The sequence below is a fragment of the Tachypleus tridentatus genome, chromosome 2 (genome assembly GCF_004210375.1).
Source record: "Tachypleus tridentatus isolate NWPU-2018 chromosome 2, ASM421037v1, whole genome shotgun sequence".
In the NCBI taxonomy this organism is placed as follows: Eukaryota; Metazoa; Arthropoda; class Merostomata; order Xiphosura; family Limulidae; genus Tachypleus; species Tachypleus tridentatus.
The window spans coordinates 152,625,638-152,648,488 of record NC_134826.1 but is presented as its reverse complement, the minus strand read 5'-3'; the positions used below and the strand labels follow the sequence as shown (position 1 = coordinate 152,648,488).

At 32.3% G+C, this 22,851-nt stretch overlaps 1 protein-coding gene across 1 annotated transcript in view; it reads left to right on the top strand.

The window, feature by feature from the left end:
• LOC143245648 (bridge-like lipid transfer protein family member 1) overlaps positions 1 to 22,851 on the top strand; it is a 225,671-nt gene that overhangs the window by 6,000 nt on the left and 196,820 nt on the right. Inside the window, 7 exon segments of the mRNA XM_076491997.1 lie at positions 4,086 to 4,229; positions 7,610 to 7,881; positions 8,236 to 8,506; positions 11,098 to 11,270; positions 13,169 to 13,294; positions 18,581 to 18,751; positions 19,145 to 19,262. Coding sequence (XP_076348112.1) covers positions 4,086 to 4,229; positions 7,610 to 7,881; positions 8,236 to 8,506; positions 11,098 to 11,270; positions 13,169 to 13,294; positions 18,581 to 18,751; positions 19,145 to 19,262 — 1,275 coding nt within the window.

Here is a 22,851-nt window from a genome sequence, read left to right as displayed (position 1 = left end):
GGTTGGTGAGTACAGATTTGTAAATTACGGGTATGTTAAGATTGGTGAGTACAGATTTGTAGAGAAAAACGGGTATGATAAGGTTGGTAGAATACAGATTTATAAAAAAAAAAGGGTATGATAAGGTTGGTAGAGTACAGATTTATAGAGAAAAAAGGGTATGATAAGGTTGGTAGAGTACAGATTTATAAAGAAAAAAGGGTATGATAAGGTTGGTAGAGTACAGATTTATAAAGAAAAAAGGGTATGATAAGGTTGGTAGAGTACAGATTTATAAAGAAAAAAAGGGTATGATAAGGTTGGTAGAATACAGATTTATAAAGAAAAAAGGGTATGATAAGGTTGGTAGAGTACAGATTTATAAAGAAAAAAGGGTATGATAAAGTTGGTAGAATACAGATTTATAAAGAAAAAAGGGTATGATAAGGTTGGTAGAGTACAGATTTATAAAGAAAAAAGGGTATGATAAGGTTGGTAGAGTACAGATTTGTAGAGAAAAAAGGGTATGATAAGGTTGATAGAGTACAGATTTGTACGTTACGGGAATGTTATGATTAGTGAGTACAGATTTCTAGAGAAAAAAGAGTATGATAAGGTTGGTGAGTACAGATTTGTAAATTACGGGTATGTTAAGATTGGTGAGTACAGATTTGTAAAAAGCAGGTATGATAAGGTTGGTAGAGTACAGATTTATAAAGAAAAAAGGGTATGATAAGGTTGGTAGAGTACAGATTTATAAAGAAAAAAAGGGTATGATAAGGTTGGTAGAGTACAGATTTATAAAAGAAAAAAATATGATAAGGTTGGTAGAGTACAGATTTATAAAAAAAAAAAAGGGTATGATAAGGTTGGTAGAATTACAGATTTATAAAGAAAAAAAAATATGATAAGGTTGGTAGAGTACAGATTTATAAAAGAAAAAAGGGTATGATAAGGTTGGTAGAGTACAGATTTATAAAAGGTATATAAGGTTGGTAGAATACAGATTTATAAAGAAAAAAGGGTATGATAAGGTTGGTAGAGTACAGATTTATAAAGAAAAAAGGGTATGATAAAGTTGGTAGAATACAGATTTATAAAGAAAAAAGGGTATGATAAGGTTGGTAGAATTACAGATTTATAAAGAAAAAAGAATTATGATAAGGTTGGTAGATTACAGATTTGTAGAAAAAAAGAATATGATAAGGTTGATAGAGTACAGATTTATGCGTTCTGGGAATATTATGATTAGTGAGTACAGATTTCTAGAAAAAAAAGGGTATGATAAGGTTGGTGAGTACAGATTTGTAAATTACGGGTGTGTTAAGATTGGTGAGTACAGATTTGTAGAGAAAAACGGGTATGATAAGGTTGGTAGAATACAGATTTATAAAGAAAAAAGGGTATGATAAAGTTGGTAGGATACAGATTTATAAAGAAAAAAGGGTATGATAAGGTTGGTAGAGTACAGATTTATAGAGAAAAAAGGGTATGATAAGGTTGGTAGAGTACAGATTTATAAAAAAAAAATGGTATGATAAGGTTGGTAGAATACAGATTTATAAAGAAAAAAGGTATGATAAGGTTGGTAGAGTACAGATTTATAAAAAAAAAAGGGTATGATAAGGTTGGTAGAGTACAGATTTATAAAAAAAAAATGGTATTATAAGGTTGGTAGAATACAGATTTATAGAGAAAAAAGGGAATGATAAGGTTGGTAAAGTACAGATTTATAAAGAAAAAAGGGTATGATAAGGTTGGTAGAGTACAGATTTATAAAGAAAAAAGGGTATGATAAGGTTGGTAGAGTACAGATTTATAAAGAAAAAAGGGTATGATAAGGTTGGTAGAATACAGATTTATAAAGAAAAAAAGGTATGATAAGGTTGGTAGAGTACAGATTTATAAAAAAAATGGGTATGATAAGGTTGGTAGAATACAGATTTATAGAGAAAAAATGGTATGATAAGGCTGGTAGAGTACAGATTTATAAAGAAAAAAAGGTATGATAAGGTTGGTAAATCTGGTTATAAAGAAAAAAGTGTATGATAAGGTTGGTAGAGTACAGATTTATAAAGAAGGGGTATGTTAAGATTGGTAAGTACAGATTTATAAAGAAAAACGGGTATGTTAAGATTGGTAAGTACAGATTTATAAAGAAAAACGGGTATGATAAGGTTGGTAGAATACAGATTTATAAAGAAAAAAGGGTATGATAAAGTTGGTAGGATACAGATTTATAAAGAAAAAAGGGTATGATAAGGTTGGTAGAGTACAGATTTATAGAGAAAAAAGGGAATGATAAGGTTGGTAGAATACAGATTTATAGAGAAAAAAGGGAATGATAAGGTTGGTGGAGTACAGATTTATAAAGAAAAAAGGGTATGATAAGGTTGGTAGAGTACAGATTTGTAGAGATAAAAGGTATGATAAGGTTGGTGAGTGCAGATTTGTAAATTAAGGGTATGATAAGGTTGGTAGAGTACAGATTTGTAAATTACGGGTATGTTAAGATTGGTGAGTACAGATTTGTAGAGAAAAACGGGTATGATAAGGTTGGTAGAATACAGATTTATAAAGAAAAAAGGTATGATAAGGTTGGTAGAGTACAGATTTATAAAGAGAAAAGGGTATGATAAAGTTGGTAGAATACAGATTTATAAAGAAAAAAGGGTATGATAAAGTTCGTAGGATACAGATTTATAGAGAAAAAAGGGAATGATAAGGTTGGTAGAGTACAGATTTATAAAGAAAAAAGGGTATGATAAGGTTGGTAGAGTAGAGATTTATAAAGAAAAAGGGTATGATAAGGTTGGTAGAGTACAGATTTATAAAGAAAAAATGGTATGATAAGGTTGGTAGAATACAGATTTATAAAGAAAAAAGTGTATGATAAGGTTGGTAGAATACAGATTTATAAAGAAAAAAGGGTATGATAAGGTTGGTAGAATACAGATTTGTAGAGAAAAATGGGTGTGATAAGGTTTATGAGCACAAACTTGTAAAGAAGGGATAAGTTAACATTGAAGTAGAGATTTGTAAAGAAGGGATATGTACAAGTTGGTGAGCACAAACTTGTAAAAATGGATGTGTTAAGGTTGGTGAGTACAAACTTGTAAAGAAGGGATATGTTGAGGTTGGTGAGTACAGATTTGTAAAGAAGGGATATGTACAAGTTGGTGAGCACAAACTTGTAAAAAGGGATATGTTAAGGTTGGTGAATACAGATTTGTAAAGAAGAGGTATGTGAAGGTCGTTGAGTTAAGACTTGTAAACAAGTGAGATATTAAATAGCTGAATTCACTGGTTATATACAGTGAAATGGTACAAAATGTAACATTAAAACTCTTATGTTAATATCATTTTAACTTTCGGTAACATGAAAAGTTCATAGAAGACTCATTTGAATTGCATCTGTTATTGCTTATATTCATGTAGCAATATTAAACAGGTTACTGGCATGGCTGAATAAATACAAATGACATGTAGGTCTCATTTGAGGGGACTTGAAGAATGACCTTGATGGCATATTGAAACTAAGTCATAAAGCATCACACCATTTGTAAACCAAACAGTGTATTTAGAATTTAACACTCCTACAAAAAGACATTTCTAGTCCTGATTTCTCCAAGCCCGTTCCCCTGGCTGTGGTTTCGCTAGATAGTAGATAGGGACAGTGGGAATCTCGTTAGTCCATTCATTAATGGATTTAAATGGCAATTTCATTTAAATACAAAATTATTAGCCTAATATTAATAGCCTTTCAAGTTGCTCTGGGGCCTATTAGGCCCCACTTTCATAGGAGTGTTAATTAAATTAGCTATCTTAACAGATTAAACTTGTGGGTCTATTTTTTAAAATTGAATAATAAGTTTCTAAGCTGTGTTGTAGAATCTGAGATAAGTTTGGTTAAAACAAGATCGAAGCTGGGTGTAAAAGCTTTAAAGTCTTATGGAAATAGTTTTAGTTGGATATGAATATTTTTGTAAAGATAAAAGTAGAAGGTTGTGTTCATTCTCTTAATTATTAATTGAATTATGTATAATTATTAGAGTGCCAGAGTATTTTGTGAGGTTGAAAATTTGTTATTTATTTATTTTTACAAGGGTCCTTCTCAATCTCAGTTTTGTCTGGAAAAATCATGTTTCGGGATGTTGCTTTTATGAATGAAGACTTTACAGTTAGAGCACAAGATGGGTGGATGATCTTTAGGTGGTGGAGACCATATGTAAAGAAAGAAATAACAGAAGGTATGATGTTGCAAGTTGTGCAAATCGATATTGGGTGGTTGTGATTCACACAATAAACTCAATGCATCTCAAGACAGCTGGTATGGGTATTAACACTTACTAATAAAACAGTGAACACTGGTTCAACCTCTTATGTATCTCAGTACAACTGGTATGGGTATTAACACTTACTAATAAAACAGTGAACAGTTGTTCAACCTCTTATGTATCTCAGTACAGCTGGTATGGGTATTAACACTTACTAATAAAACAGTGAACACTGGTTCAACCTCTTGTGTATCTCAGTACAGCTGGTATGGGTATTAACACTTTTACTGCTAAAACAGTGAACACTGGTTCAACCTCTTATGTATCTCAGTACAGCTGGTATGGGTATTAACACTTACTAATAAAACAGTGAACACTGGTTCAACCTCTTGTGTATCTCAGTACAGCTGGTATGGGTATTAACACTTACTAATTAAACAGTGAACACTGGTTCAACCTCTTATGAATCTCAGTACAGCTGGTATGGGTATTAACACTTACTGCTAAAACAGTGAACACTGGTTCAACCTCTTATGTATCTCAGAACATGTATTTGATTTATATATCTTGGCAAGTACTTTTATATTGTACGTAATGAATAATTTTTATTTAACCCTTTTGCCTGGATCACAGGCTATGTTATCATATTTGTTGACTTGCATTCAACTGCTATTTTATAAATTTATGTCAGTCAGTTTGGTATAAAATTGTAGATTACAATTCAAATTTTAATATTATATATGAGTTAATTTCTTAATCTTAAAAGTTAATATAGATATTAGTGAATCATATGGTACATTGAAGGCAGCACTGTGTAAAATTAGATGTTTGTGATGTCAAAATACTAAGGTTTTAGTTTACTTTAAATTAGGAACTTATGTTACTAATGTTGACAAGACAGAATATAATATAAGGACCCTGTGTATTTTTATTTTGCTAAGAATCAAACATAGTGGCCCCATTAACCTCTTTCCATTTTTGGAAATAGTCCCTTATACAACTTACTTCATTATATGACATGTGAATAACCAATCAACAAATTAGGTTGTCCCTAGAGTGGAATTCTCAGCCATTTTAGTCTTTGAAAAGACTATCTTATTCTTCTGATCCAAGATTTCAACGAAGTAGGTTTTTGTCTTTAGTCTGCTTGAAGTTTCATATCTTTTAAAATTTAAATATATCTTAATTACTAAGCTTAATGAATTATGGTGTAATTTTATGGTATCAGTGTAGTTATTTATGATTTTTTGGTTATACAACTGTATATGTAAAACCTAAAATAAATTTTGTTTTATATCCTCCATGTGTGAAATTTTAAAGGTCTAAGCAACCTATGTCCATCAACAACTGAGTTCAAAGGTTGTAGGGAGAATAGATAATTATTTACTTTATTTCATGATTTATTGTTCTATATATTATGAGAAATAAGCTTAATAATGTATTTCTATATAGTAATATTATACATATATAATGTATAATAATTGAAATGTGACTACACATTATAAAATACTACTCTACTAAAACACAGCCAAGACAGAGAAGACTAAAGTTCAGTTTTACTTTACTGGATACGTGAGTGCACATGCACCATGTCAATACAAGTTATGTAATGTTAGCTACCCATGCCTGGAAGGTCAGTATAATAAATATATAGTGTTATGAGACTTAAACTACTTAGATTAAACATTTGTATTTTCTTATTGTAATATGTAGTCATTCTAGCACAATGATTATGAGGTTGGTCAAATTGACAGACCCCGTATAGCTAGAGTATAGAAAATAAATTATAAAGTCTTACTGAAAACATACATTTGAAATGTATTTAGGAGGTTTCAGAGACTACACATAGTATTTGATATTTGTGGGATGAAGAATATTTTTTAATCATAACATGAAATCACTTTGCACTCAGACTAGTAAAGAAACAGACTCAGTATTTTTATAAACAGATTTTTATTAAAAACACTTCATTAAAAAATTCATTTTTTTGTGTACAGAAACCTTGTTATCTTTAATAAAAGTTTACCACATTTTGTGAGGATACATGTGCTGCATCAACAATTATAAATACTTACAATGTGTGTAAATGTGTATACAAACATGTGTATATTATATCAAGTCCATTGCAAAAGATTTAAAGTTCTATGTTAGAAGAAATAATCAAGTGATATGCTGACTAATGGTCTGTTTAATTAACCATCCACTTACTGTATTACATTCTGATTTAAAAATTTCACAGCATTTAGTTATTTTTATAATGATGTACACATTTAATAACTAATTATTATTAAAATTTGTCTGATGTTTGTATGTATCTGAAATAATCTTATTTCTGTCAAAACACATCTCAGAAGAAAGTATACAGTAGGTAAGCCAAGACATGAACAAATAATGAACCCTAATTAATCACATGTGTATAATACACCTTGCTGTATGATATAAAGAATTTTGAAAAAATACAACTCAGAACAACTGTACATACTTTGACTTCTATATATTAGTGGTTTACGTGTTGTAAATGATGTTCTCATGATTTTTCATGGTGAAAATTGTATGCATGCTGAGAAAAGCATTCCAAGGATAAATCAAGAACTCTGCATTTATCTGGTTTTTATGATGTATTTTGATTTCTAAACATTTATCTGATTATTATGATGTATTGTTATTTCTAAACGTTTATCTGGTTATTATGATGTATTTTTATTTCTAAACATGTATCTGATTATTATGATGTATTGTTATTTCTAAACATTTATCTGGTTATTATGATGTATTGTTATTTCTAAACATTTATCTGATTATTATGATGTATTGTTATTTCTAAACATTTATCTGCTTATTATGATGTATTTTTATTTCTAAACATTTATCTGGTTATTATGATGTATTTTGATTTCTAAACATATATCTGGTTATTATGATGTATTTTGATTTCTAAACATATATTTTATTATGATGTATTTTGATTTCTAAACATTTATCTGGTTATTATGATGTATTGTTATTGCTATACATGTATGTGGTGATTTTGATGATTTCTTAACTTAAACATTTCTCTGAATTATGTGTATTTTATTTCTAAACATCTGGTTATTATGATGTATCTTGATTTCTAAACATATTTTACATTATGTAATATGCTTTTATTATTACAAATTATAAATGCATTTTACTGATTTCTGAACTTAAACAGCTCACAGAACATGTTCTTGTAATTACATCAAGGTAACAGCTCTGGTTTTAACCATATAACATGTTCTTGTACAGTGCATGAAGGTAACAGCTCTCTTTTCAACCATATAACATGTTCTTGTAATTACATCAAGGTAACAGCTTTCTTCTCAATCCAATAGATCTGTCACACTCAGACACTCGTCTCTCAATACTCCTGAATGGGTTTGAGTTACACATATACAACCGCTCGCACCTTTATGCTCATCTGGAGCAACAGTTTGGCTTGGAGCCTGAAATTCTTCCACCTGGATCAGAACAGTACTGGCAGGATTCGGGAACAGGAGATGGGAATACTGAAGCATCAGCAGAAAGTGGGATTGACTTAGCCCAGCAGAGGAGAGGATCGAAGTGGAGAGATCTAATTCCAGTGATAAAACTGGATATTTCTATGGTAAAAATTATGTATTGTTTTTCTTAATGTTTTTAAAAAGTGGAAAGAAATCTATATTAAGCTTCATTTTGCTGTGTTCTTTGGTGATTTGTGAGTTTGATTGTAAGTTTTTTAAATACTTAAAGTAGTGTTAATTTATATCAAATGTAGGATATTCTGAAAATGTAATGTGTGCTATTTTTGTACTACATTATATTTGCTATTTGTATTGTTTGGTTTATTTTTATTATAACTTAAAAATAAATATTTTAGACATGTTTTTTGTTAACATTAGGTCAATCTGTTATATACACTAAAAACAATTATATTTTATGATGTTCAAAATGAGGAATCTCTTGTTTGGATTGTATGCAGGGTAGATTAGTTTTTGGAAATCGACTTTTACCGACCACATTATCCATTAATTTTGAAGAAGCACGTGTTGTCTACACCACTAAACCAGCATCTTCAAGACTTGATGATTTCACTCACATGATTAAGTGCAAGGCAGAAAACTTCAAGGTTATTTTAGCCGACAGCCTGAAATACACTGGTCCATCAGACGAACCACCAAGGTACATGGGTGAAGGGTTTGTTGTTCTCCAGTCAAATTTCGTTGATCTGTATTACTACCAAGATGAAGCAGGTAATATTTACTATGTTAATAAAAGAAGTTGTTACAAACTGATCAGAACTTTTTATATATTTATCTCTGGAAGGTGACATTCCAGCCTAACAATCTGTGTCAGATTGTAAAACGTAGAACCAGTAATAGCATAAGTTTATAACAGATAATCTTCCAAAAATAAATATATAAAGAAGTAGTTAACAGTATGTGATCTGTTTTTCTGTATCAGTGTTTCCATCACCTTCACAGTGTAACTATAATTTTCTGTGGTGTTAAGTGTATGTTGTACCTTGATAGTGAAATGTTTACTAACTAATTATAACATGAAACATATCTAGCCAACGTAAGATATCACATGTTTTTTACTGTGTTAAGTGCATGTTGTACCTTGATAGTGAAACATTTACTAACTAATTATAACATGGAACATGTCCAGCCTGTATTAAGTTAACATACTACACGTTATAAGGAGATTAACTTGGTGTTTCTCCACATGTTTTCATGTAAGGTACTTTGGTCTTTATCCATTATAATTTTGATGTTTTTTTAACTGATTGTGATATAAATATACATGGGACATTTCCTTGGACAAAGCTGTAAATATTCCACTGAAGATTTTTAAACATTTATTTTGTGACAGAAAACATTATATTTACAGCTGTATGTTTAAGCAACAGTGTGTATCTTTTGTTGTTTTTGTACAGCATAACAAATTACACTGTATGGCTGTTGATTATATAATTGTATTTAGTATGACTGCCTTAATATGTAAGTAAAAAGAAGCTAATATTCATCTTTAAGATATAAAGTTAAAGGATATGTAATTTATTAGATCTGTTTTCTCCTTGCCATTCTTGTGAATGTTGGTGTTCTAACTGTATTCAAAAAATGTTGCCTCTTATTGTAATTAGATATGGGACAGTTAGTAGCAATTAATGGTGGGAGGTTTCAGCAAATTGCCTTCTCTTTAATTGGCACATTAATATTAATGGCAGTAATAGATGGCCTTAGTAGGTTTACTATGATGGAGAGCAGGTGAGTGAGGATATTAATTCTTCCTGACCTTTACTCCCATCTTCCAAGTCACCAAGCCACGCTGACCAAAACCTGAATGGACTCAAAGTTAAAAAAGGTCTTATAATATTAAAATCAGATTTTGATACCTGCAATGTGCATATTACATATAACCCATTATGTAACATTGCACCGGACAACAAATATAATTTCAATATTTTGATAACTTGGATTATTGGAATAATGAGGAACAGTAATTTTCAATTGTTGATTATTATTTTGTTAAATGATTTAATCATCATTTTTATTAATTGATTGTTAGAATAATTTAAAATATTAATCATAATTTTGATTAATTAGAATTATGAAAAATGGTAACAATTAGAAACCCTAAATATTTGTTTATTGCTTTAACTTATTTTAACAGTCAATCAAAATGATGTTTGTAAGAAAACACTAATTTCAACAAGTTGGTTATTTTTATTACATTTATTCAATTAATTGAATTGTTAATTAATTGACACTAATGGAGTCACAAAATAAATTAAATCACATAGCTCTAATCAGCCTCTAATACTGTTTGTCAGTTGTCTTGTTGGATCTACAGTAAACACTTCAGTTTTTGATGTAGATTCAGTTGTCTCTAGACAGAACATGACATTTACAGTGGTGGAGGATATGTTGATTGAAAATATTTTATGTAACAACAGTTGTAACATACAACTTTTATAGCACGTAGAAAAACTTGTATAGTTTGGTGCCAGCACATAACTAATACACAAAATCAAGTACAAGCAGTCTATGAAAAGAAATACTACATTAAACTGTATAAATCTTGAGGAAAAAATATTCAAAACATTATTTATTTTGATATAAAAAAAAACAATATTCTGATACAGAACTTAGCTTTTCTATGGATTCTTAACTATGAAATTGGTTCTGTACAATTCTAAGTGAAGGGAACAATATGTGAATGTCACTCTATCTGTCCTATTCTGTACCCATGAGGCTTTTTTTTCTTAATACCATTTCTCCATCAGGCTGTCTGGTGTACAGCTTATAATAGGCCTATTCACATAATTATTTTATTCATCTGCCAAAATTGATACAAGTTATTATACTAAGATGATAATACAAATTAGACTATAATTTAGACCTGATGTCTTAAGGAACGTGTTTTTATTCATCAGTATTATCACCAAACTAAGCAGGTAAAATATTCTTATAAACTGTACGTGTTGAAAACCTTGGATCTACATCTATGTTCACAGTAATCAAAACTGTATTACAGTTTGTGCAATTCAACAATTTAACAGAATTGCCAGTAAAGTTTGACTGGATCATAAGGTCTTCTGTGATGCTGAGCGGATCATTCTTAGTTTATGTCTACAAAGTTTAAGCTGGTAGTAGTTATTAATTACAAAGAAAAGTGTACAATAACTTAAAATCATTAAAAATAGTATGTTGCTTTTTTGACAAGGTTGATGACAGTCACATTTTGTTCATGCTTTAATAGTGTAACATTTGATGGTATTTATTAAACGTTATGTGACCCATAAGAGATACTTCCAGAATGTACCATTTCTGAATAATAGGTCTAGTTCCTCAAGAGCCTGAGATGGTAGAGTTAGCAAATGGAGATATAATACAACAGTTTACTAACCCTTGTTGGGGTCTGGATATCAAATGTGGCAAAGGTACAGATTTCAGTTATGGCCCATGGGCAGATCGACAGAGAGAACACCTGTACAGGTTCTTCTTCCCTCAAGTGAGCTGTGTTATTTTCACCTATATTTTAAAATGTTATGCAAATAGTTTGCAGGTTTCTTCAATTATAAACAATGGTGTTGCACCAATACTTTATTACCTAAGTTGATTCTATATATCTAACTTAGAAGTTTCTATCACCAGGAAAGTAAAGAAAGAAAAAATATGCTTGTGTAAGAAACATTAACAGTGAGTGTTATGAACAGATTGAAAATGAAATAAACTTTAGAATGTACATGTGGAAAAAGGTTCTCTTGTGGCACTGAAAGTGTTAAGTTTTCTTAAGATAAAAAAGTTGATTTTAAAACACTACATTTGAAAACACTATGGTTTCACTATGATTGTCTGTGGCTGAATATTCTACCGATGGCATCAGTGCAGAACTATCACAGAATTGAATCCAACTTGAAGATGTATTTGACATTATAAGAAGGTCATCACTAGTAGAGTTTAGTACATTTAACTATATTTATATATCCAACTTGAAGATGTATTTGACATTATAAGGTCATCACTAGTAGAGTTTAGTACATTTAACTATATTTATATATCCAACTTGAAGATGTATTTGACATTATAAGGTCATCACTAGTAGAGTTTAGTACATTTAACTATATTTATATATCCAACTTGAAGATGTATTTGACATTATAAGAAGGTCATCACTAGTAGAGTTTAGTACATTTAACTATATTTATATATTCAACTTGAAGATGTATTTGACATTATAAGAAGGTCATCACTAGTAGAGTTCAGTACATTTAACTATATTTATATATCCAACTTGAAGATGTATTTGACATTATAAGGTCATCACTAGTAGAATTTAGTACATTTAACTATATTTATATATCCAAATTGAAGATGTATTTGACATTATAAGAAGGTCATCACTAGTAGAGTTTAGTACATTTAACTATATTTATATATCCAACTTTAAGATGTATTTGACATTATAAGAAGGTCATCACTAGTAGAGTTCAGTACATTTAACTATATTTATATATCCAACTTGAAGATGTATTTGACATTATAAGGTCATCACTAGTAGAATTTAGTACATTTAACTATATTTATATATCCAAATTGAAGATGTATTTGACATTATAAGAAGGTCATCACTAGTAGAGTTTAGTACATTTAACTATATTTATTTACTAACTTCAAGATGTGCTGATATTTTAGATTATTTCCATTGCTGATACACAAGCTTCTAGTGATGTTATTTTACTGTTTTGTGCTCAGAATAAAAACCTTATTTTATTATATTTTTATATTAGCAGGTGAATATTAAAGTTCCACTACCTGGCTGTCATGAATAATTACTAGCTTTGTATCTCAGAATGGCTCTTATGGGTATTAACACTTTTATTTATAAGGAGAGAACAACATTTTGACCTTCATAGGTCATCTTCAGATTAAGAAAATGACCTAGGAAGGTCGAAATGTTGTTCTCTCCTTATAAATAAAAGCGTTAATACCCATAACAACCGTTCTGAGATACATTTTTATTTCAAGTGGGTTTCTCATCATCAAGAATTACTAGCTGTCTTTTTTAAGTTTCTTTCAGTCATAGTTTGTTTTAAGGTTATAACTGGATGTTACAGTATTGTTTAATGTAATTTTATGTGTAGTCTGTGCTGGTGTAATAGTTTACATTAAAGTAATAACTCTCTGTTAAATTAAGAGCTATCCCATTAATTTATAACATTAAACCAAACATTCAGATGTATATTTAATGTGACATACCCTGATTTGGTTATTGCATTTTTGAGGTTTATCTCTGTTCTGTCTTGATGCATTCTTATGTCAGAGTCAGAAAAGTAAAAGGTTTTTTAAGCCTTATTTGTCGTTTGTAATATATATCATGGTTATCCTACCCTATTTGTTTTCAAATAGGACTACCAGCCTCTTATTGTAACAAAACCACCCCAAGTTGGAGAGAAACGTCAGTTCCAGTCATTTGACCTGAGGTTAAGCACTCTATCTGACATAACCATAGATATTCTTTTCTCAAAAGATAAGGTTAGTTTTATCACTTTTTTACCAATTATCAAAGCTTCAGTAGTTTCTGTACATTCATTAGTTTCTGTTACATTAATAGTTTTGAACTATAAGTCCCTGGTTTTTATAACAGTTATACATAAATGTTACGAACTGTACTAAGTGCTCTGGTTTTGGTAAAGCTTATATCAATATTTCCACTTTATGTTACAAACTGTACTAAGTGCTCTGGTTTTGGTAAAGCTTATATCAATATTTCCACTTTATATTATGAACTGTACTAAGTGCTCTGGTTTTGGTAAAGCTTATATCAATATTTCCACTTTACTGTAGCTGATTTCTTATAATACTTTTATTGGTGTAGTTACGGTAATGACAGTAAGCCATGATAATATCATCTTAAGTTCAATTGAAATGTTCTTTAGAATGTCTGCTTTTGTGAGAGAAGAGACATCCAGTTGAACTGTTCTCTGGAATGTCTTAAAATTCTGCCTGTGAGAGAGAGAGTGGAGATCCAGTTGAACTGCTCTCTGGAATGTCTTAAAATTCTGCCTGTGAGAGAGAGGGAGAGAGAGAGAGTGGATTTCCAGTTGAACTGCTCTCTGGAATGTCTTAAAATTCTGCCTGTGAGAGAGAGGGAGAGAGTGGAGATCCAGTTGAACTGCTCTCTGGAATGTCTTAAAATTCTGCCTGTGAGAGAGAGGGAGAGAGTGGAGATCCAGTTGAACTGCTCTCTGGAATGTCTTAAAATTCTACCTGTGAGAGAGAGAGAGAGTGGAGATCCAGTTGAACTGCTCTATGGAATGTCTTAAAATTCTACCTGTGAGAGAGAGAGAGAGATTGGAGATCCAGTTGAACTGCTCTCTGGAATGTCTTAAAATTCTGCCTGTGAGAGGGAGAGAGAGAGAGTGGAGATCCAGTTGAACTGCTCTCTGGAATGTCTTAAAATTCTGCCTGTGAGAGAGAGAGAGAGAATAGAGATCCAGTTGAACTGCTCTTTGGAATGTCTTAAAATTCTGCCTGTGAGAGAGAGAGAGTGGAGATTCAGTTGAACTGCTCTCTGGAATGTTTTAAAATTCTGCATGTGAGAGAGAGAGAAAAAGAATAGAGATCCAGTTGAACTGCTCTCTGGAATGTCTTAAAATTCTGCCTGTGAGAGGGAGAGAGAGAGAGTGGAGATCCAGTTGAACTGCTCTCTGGAATGTCTTAAAATTCTGCCTGTGAGAGAGAGAGAGAGAGAGAATAGAGATCCAATTGAACTGCTCTTTGGAATGTCTTAAAATTTTGCCTGTGAGAGAGAGAGATTAGAGATCCAGTTGAACTGCTCTCTGGAATGTCTTAAAATTCTGCCTGTGAGAGAGAGAGAGTAGACATTCAGGTGAACTGCTCTCTGGATGTCTTAAAATTCTGCCTGTGAGAGAAAGTAGAGATCCAATTGAACTGCTCTCTGGAATGTCTTAAAATTCTGCCTGTGAGAGAGAGAGAGAGTAGAGATTCAGGTGAACTGCTCTCTGGAATGTTTTAAAATTCTACCTGTGAGAGAGAGAGAGAGTGGAGATCCAGTTGAACTGCTCTCTGGAATGTCTTAAAATTCTACCTGTGAGAGAGAGAGAGAGTGGAGATCCAGTTGAACTGCTCTCTGGAATGTCTTAAAATTCTACCTGTGAGAGAGAGAGACAGAGAGAGTGGAGATCCAGTTGAACTGCTCTCTGGAATGTCTTAAAATTCTACCTGTGAGAGAGAGAGACAGAGAGAGTGGAGATCCAGTTGAACTGCTCTCTGGAATGTCTTAAAATTCTATCTGTGAGAGAGAGAGAGAGAGAGTAGAGATCCAGTTGAACTGCTCTCTGGAATGTCTTAAAATTTTGCCTGTGAGAAAGAGGGAGAGAGAGAGAGAGTGGAGATCCAGTTGAACTGCTCTCTGGAATGTCTTAAAATTCTGCCTGTGAGAGGGAGAGAGAGAGAGAGTGGAGATCCAGTTGAACTGCTCTCTGGAATGTCTTAAAATTCTGCCTGTGAGAGAGAGAGAGAGAGAATAGAGATCCAGTTGAACTGCTCTTTGGAATGTCTTAAAATTCTGCCTGTGAGAGAGAGAGAGTGGAGATCCAGTTGAACTGCTCTCTGGAATGTTTTAAAATTCTGCCTGTGAGAGAGAGAGAAAAAGAATAGAGATCCAGTTGAACTGCTCTCTGGAATGTCTTAAAATTCTGCCTGTGAGAGGGAGAGAGAGAGAGTGGAGATCCAGTTGAACTGCTCTCTGGAATGTCTTAAAATTCTGCCTGTGAGAGAGAGAGAGAGAGAATAGAGATCCAATTGAACTGCTCTTTGGAATGTCTTAAAATTTTGCCTGTGAGAGAGAGAGATTAGAGATCCAATTGAACTGTTCTCTGGAATGTCTTAAAATTCTGCCTGTGAGAGAGAGAGAGAGTAGAGATTCAGGTGAACTGCTCTCTGGAATGTCTTAAAATTCTGCCTGTGAGAGAAAGTAGAGATCCAATTGAACTGCTCTCTGGAATGTCTTAAAATTCTGCCTGTGAGAGAGAGAGAGTAGAGATTCAGGTGAACTGCTCTCTGGAATGTTTTAAAATTCTACCTGTGAGAGAGAGAGAGTGGAGATCCAGTTGAACTGCTCTCTGGAATGTCTTAAAATTCTACCTGTGAGAGAGAGAGAGAGAGTGGAGATCCAGTTGAACTGCTCTCTGGAATGTCTTAAAATTCTGCCTGAGAGAGAGAGAGAGAGAGAGTAGAGATCCAGTTGAACTGCTCTCTGGAATGTCTTAAAATTCTGCCTGAGAGAGAGAGAGAGAGAGAATAGAGATCCAGTTGAACTGCTCTTTGGAATGTCTTAAAATTCTGCCTGTGAGAGAGAGAGAGTGGAGATCCAGTTGAACTGCTCTCTGGAATGTTTTAAAATTCTGCCTGTGAGAGAGAGAGAGAGAGTGGAGATCCAGTTGAACTGCTCTCTGGAATGTCTTAAAATTCTACCTGTGAGAGAGAGAGAGAGAGTGGAGATCCAATTGAACTGCTCTTTGGAATGTCTTAAAATTTTGCCTGTGAGAGAGAGAGATTAGAGATCCAATTGAACTGTTCTCTGGAATGTCTTAAAATTCTGCCTGTGAGAGAGAGAGAGAGTAGAGATTCAGGTGAACTGCTCTCTGGAATGTCTTAAAATTCTGCCTGTGAGAGAAAGTAGAGATCCAATTGAACTGCTCTCTGGAATGTCTTAAAATTCTGCCTGTGAGAGAGAGAGAGTAGAGATTCAGGTGAACTGCTCTCTGGAATGTTTTAAAATTCTACCTGTGAGAGAGAGAGAGAGTGGAGATCCAGTTGAACTGCTCTCTGGAATGTCTTAAAATTCTACCTGTGAGAGAGAGAGAGAGAGTGGAGATCCAGTTGAACTGCTCTCTGGAATGTCTTAAAATTCTACCTGTGAGAGAGAGAGAGAGAGAGAGTGGAGATCCAGTTGAACTGCTCTCTGGAATGTCTTAAAATTCTACCTGTGAGAGAGAGAGAGAGTGGAGATCCAGTTGAACTGCTCTCTGGAATGTCTTAAAATTCTTCCTGTTTCAGAGAGAGATTGGATGAATCCCAAAGCTTTACTAAATGTGGAACTGCTTTGGTAGTTTATATTATGAAATATGTGACAACAAATATTAGGAACACAGTTCTAACTATAATTAAGGTGATAAGTTATCATCAAAACTGATCCCAGTAACAAAATTCAACGTTTCCCTTTTTAAGCTAAGCATTTGTGGTATTTTTGGTAAAATTGTGCATGTGTGTATATTTACATATATTTATTGTATTTGTGTATATAATATTTTTCTTCCAAAGATCAGTAAATATCAAAACTATATTGTAGTTATTATATATAATTACGTACAACACAAATTATATGTTCGGAGATTGTGTTACATGTCAGATTTTAAACTGTTATGTTTATAACCTGCTTTATTTCATCATGTATAATAAGAACTTGTATGTTCACAGAATAATTCAACAGAGAACTAACATGTTTATGAAAAGAAACGTCCAATATTTAGTGAAGATTCTTTAATTCCTCAGTGTTTCACCTTGTTTCATACAGTTCTGTTAAGAAATAATTTCCACTCAATACTTTCTGTTTATTAAACATTCACAACCTGTCTTTTTATTGGTTTCTGTGTCAACTTGTATAGTAAATACTGTGTCGCAATCTATGCCTTATATTGGTTGTTACTCCATTACTTTCGTTCCAACTTGTGTATTAAATACCGTGTCACAATCAATACCTTATATTGGTTGTTACTCCATTACTTTCGTTCCAACTTGTGTATTAAATACCGTGTCACAATCTATACCTTATATTGGTTGTTACTCCATTACTTTCGTTCCAACTTGTGTGTTAAATACCGTGTCACAATCAATACCTTATATTGGTTGTTACTCCATTACTTTCATTCCAACTTGTGTATTAAATACTGTGTCACAATCAATACCTTATATTGGTTGTTACTCCATTACCTTCATTCCAACTTGTGTATTAAATACCGTGTCACAATCTATACCTTATATTGGTTGTTACTCCATTACTTTCGTTCCAACTTGTGTATTAAATACCGTGTCACAATCTATACCCTATATTGGTTGTTACTCCATTACTTTCGTTCAAACTTGTGTGTTAAATACCGTGTCACAATCAATGCCTTATTTTGGTTGTTACTCCAACCCTTTTGCTCCAACTTTTATATTAAAAACTGTGTCACAACCTATGACTTATATTGTTTGCTCCAACATATACTGTGAAAACTAACACAATCCATAGAAAGAAAAATGTTAACTAATCCTAGTTTATTGTTTAATTAATAGAATGTTGACACATTAATTATTTAATTCTCTCATGAAAAATTTCTTATTAAGAAAACCAAGTTTGTTTTATAATATTACAAAAACATTTGTTTCATATATTTTTAAAAAGCAGTTTATTTGTAATAAAACAGATTATTTCAATTCATATACATATAGAACTGTTTGTTTGTAGCATGTAGTTACTAAAACAGTTTGTTTGTAGTGTGTAATTACTAAAACAGTTTGCTTGTTGCATGTAAATACTAAAACAGTTTGTTTGTTGCATGTAATTACTAAAACAGTTTGTAACATGTAAATACTAAAACAGTTTGCTTGTTGCATGTAAATACTAAAGCAGTTTGTTTGTAGCATGTAATTACTAAAACAGGTTTTGTTCCTTAATTGTAAGTATAAACTTTGGTTATTTTTCATCTTGACAATATGTATTGTAACAACGAAATTTTGTCTTACAAACATTAGGAGACAAATGCAGTACATATGAATGCTGGTCCTGGTTCATACCTTGAAGTTACAATACCATGGGTTGTCACTAGTGATGGTTTCACATCTTCCATTAATGGCCAACTACTTCACTTAGATGCTTCCACTAGCTTACAGTACAGGTCTTTAGTGGAATCGGAGACATTGGAGGTGAGTTACTAGAATTATCTATATGTTTCATATAGATAACAACTAGTAGAATGGTCTATCAAATATAAATACATGCTACCAGGTGGTATTACATGTACCACATGGTTCAGCACTTATAGGAAGATACTATCAGGTGCTCTAACACTTGTACATTTACACTATTAGATGGTCTGTCATTAAAAGGTACAGTTTGAGAGTCAAAGTTATATATTTACTTTTTTAATTTTTGTATAATAGTCTTTCTTAAAAAGCTACAGTGTTATACGTAAGTCTATGTTTTAAGGGTTTTAACAAACAACATATACATGAGTGTTACAATATTAGTATTTTGCTTTATGTTGAATATAGTGCTTGTATTTTTGTTGCATAACTAAGATATTTTGCTGGTCACAGTTCAACATTGAAATAAAGTATCCCAGGATTTGGAATGGTCACCAAGAGTGGACGTGTAACTTTACTGGATGTAAATCGACTGTTCATCTTATCTACACTCATAAAAACTTTTTTCAAGGTAAGTTAGTGTGGTTAGTTTTGTATGTGGAGACATAGTAATTCTTAGCTTGTGTTAGTGTGGTTAGTTTTGTATGTGGAGACATAGTAATTCTCAGCTTGTGTTAGTGTGGTTAGTTTTCTATGTGGAGACATAGTAATTCTCAGCTTGTGTTAGTGTGGTTAGTTTTCTATGTGGAGACATAGTAATTCTCAGCTTGTGTTAGTGTGGTTAGTTTTGTATGTGGAGACATAGTAATTCTCAGCTTGTGTAGTTTAAGCATGGACCTAAATAGTTTCAAACAAGAGTTGACCAATTTAGCTTGTTGAACAACATCTGATTTTACGTTTTCCAACGTGCCAGGTTATGTACGTTTGTATGAACTTGGTTTGTTTAACGTGAACTTAAATAATGGAAAATATCTGTTGAGCCTGGAACTTGAAAATCTCAGATACCCATTAACATGTGTACTTTGTACAGCTGTTATCTCTGAAGAGAAGAAATGTGTGTGTACTTTATACAGCTGCTATCTCTGAAGAGAAGAAATGTGTGTGTTCTTTATAAAGCTGTTATCTATGAAGAGAAGAAATGTGTGTGTACTTTATACAGCTGTTATCTATGAAGAGAAGAATTGTGTGTGTTCTTTATACAGCTGCTATCTCTGAAGAGAAGAAATGCATGTCTACTTTATACAGCTGTTATCTCTGACGAAAAGACATTTGTGTGTACTTTATAAAGCTGTTATCTATGAAGAGAAGAAATGTGTGTGTACTTTATACAATTGTTATCTATGAAGAGAAGAAATGTGTGTGTACTTTATACAGCTGTTATCTATGAAGAGAAGAATTGTGTGTGTTCTTTATACAGCTGCTATCTCTGAAGAGAAGAAATGTGTGTGTACTTTATACAGCTGTTATCTATGAAGAGAAGAAATGCATGTGTACTTTATACAGCTGTTATCTATGAAGAGAAGAATTGTGTGTGTTCTTTATACAGCTGCTATCTCTGAAGAGAAGAATGTGTGTGTACTTTATACAGCTGTTATCTATGAAGAGAAGAAATGCATGTGTACTTTATACAGCTGTTATCTATGAAGAGAAGAAATGTGTGTGTACTTTATACAGCTGTTATCTATGAAGAGAAGAATTGTGTGTGTTCTTTATACAGCTGCTATCTCTGAAGAGAAGAAATGTGTGTGTACTTTATACAGCTGTTATCTATGAAGAGAAGAAATGTGTGTGTACTTTATACAGCTGTTATCTATGAAAAGAAGAAATGTGTGTGTTCTTTATACAGCTGTTATCTATGAAGAGAAGAAATGTGTGTCTACTTTATACAGCTGTTATCTATGAAGAGAAGAAATGCATGTGTACGTTATCTATGAAGAGAAGAAATGTGTGTGTACTTTATACAGCTGTTATCTATGAAGAGAAGAAATGCATGTGTACTTTATACAGCTGTTATCTATGAAGAGAAGAAATGTGTGTGTACTTTATACAGCTGTTATCTATGAAGAGAAGAATTGTGTGTGTTCTTTATACAGCTGCTATCTCTGAAGAGAAGAAATGTCTGTGTACTTTATACAGCTGTTATCTATGAAGAGAAGAAATGTGTGTGTACTTTATACAGCTGTTATCTATGAAGAGAACAAATGTGTGTGTACTTTATACAGCTGTTATCTATGAAGAGAAGAAATGTGTGTGTACTTTATACAACTGTTATCTATGAAGAGAAGAAATGTGTGTGTACTTTATACAACTGTTATCTATGAAGAGAAGAAATGTGTGTGTACTTTATACAGCTGTTATCTATGAAGAGAAGAATTGTGTGTGTTCTTTATACAGCTGTTATCTATGAAGAGAAGAAATGTGTGTGTACTTTATACAGCTGTTATCTCTGAAGAGAAGAAATGTGTGTGTACTTTATACAGCTGTTATCTATGAAGAGAAGAATTGTGTGTGTTCTTTATACAGCTGCTATCTCTGAAGAGAAGAAATGCATGTCTACTTTATACAGCTGCTATCTCTGAAGAGAAGAAATGCATGTCTACTTTATACAGCTGTTATCTGTGGAGAGAAGAAATGCATGTCTACTTTATACAGCTGTTATCAATGAAGAGAAGAAATGTGTGTGTACTTTATACAGCTGTTATCTATGAAGAGAAGAATTGTGTGTGTTCTTTATACAGCTGTTATCTATGAAGAGAAGAAATGCATGTGTACTTTATACAGCTGTTATCTATGAAGAGAAGAATTGTGTGTGTTCTTTATACAGCTGCTATCTCTGAAGAAAAGAAATGTGTGTGTACTTTATACAGCTGTTATCTATGAAGAGAAGAAATGCATGTGTACTTTATACAGCTGTTATCTATGAAGAGAAGAAATGTGTGTGTACTTTATACAGCTGTTATCTATGAAGAGAAGAATTGTGTGTTCTTTATACAGCTGCTATCTCTGAAGAGAAGAAATGTGTGTGTACTTTATACAGCTGTTATCTATGAAGAGAAGAAATGTGTGTGTACTTTATACAGCTGTTATCTATGAAGAGAAGAAATGCATGTGTACTTTATACAACTGTTATCTATGAAGAGAAGAAATGCATGTGTACTTTATACAGCTGTTATCTATGAAGAGAAGAAATGTGTGTGTACTTTATACAGCTGTTATCTATGAAGAGAAGAATTGTGTGTGTTCTTTATACAGCTGCTATCTCTGAAGAGAAGAAATGTGTGTGTACTTTATACAGCTGTTATCTATGAAGAGAAGAAATGTGTGTGTACTTTGTACAGTTGTTATCTATGAAGAGAAGAAATGCATGTGTACTTTATACAACTGTTATCTATGAAGAGAAGAAATGTGTGTGTACTTTATACAGCTGTTATCTATGAAGAGAAGAAATGTGTGTGTACTTTATACAGCTGTTATCTATGAAGAGAAGAATTGTGTGTGTTCTTTATACAGCTGCTATCTCTGAAGAGAAGAAATGTGTGTGTACTTTATACAGCTGTTATCTATGAAGAGAAGAAATGTGTGTGTACTTTATACAGCTGTTATCTATGAAGAGAAGAAATGCATGTGTACTTTATACAACTGTTATCTATGAAGAGAAGAAATGCATGTGTACTTTATACAGCTGTTATCTATGAAGAGAAGAAATGTGTGTGTACTTCATACAGCTGTTATCTATGAAGAGAAGAATTGTGTGTGTTCTTTATACAGCTGCTATCTCTGAAGAGAAGAAATGTGTGTGTACTTTATACAGCTGTTATTTATGAAGAGAAGAAATGTGTGTGTACTTTGTACAGTTGTTATCTATGAAGAGAAGAAATGCATGTGTACTTTATACAACTGTTATCTATGAAGAGAAGAAATGTGTGTGTACTTTATACAGCTGTTATCTATGAAGAGAAGAATTGTGTGTGTTCTTTATACAGCTGCTATCTTTGAAGAGAAGAAATGTGTGTGTACTTTATAGAGCTGTTATCTATGAAGAGAAGAATTGTGTGTGTTCTTTATACAGCTGTTATCTATGAAAAGAAGAATTGTGTGTGTTTTTTATACAGCTGCTATCTCTGAAGAGAAGAAATGTGTGTGTACTTTATACAGCTGTT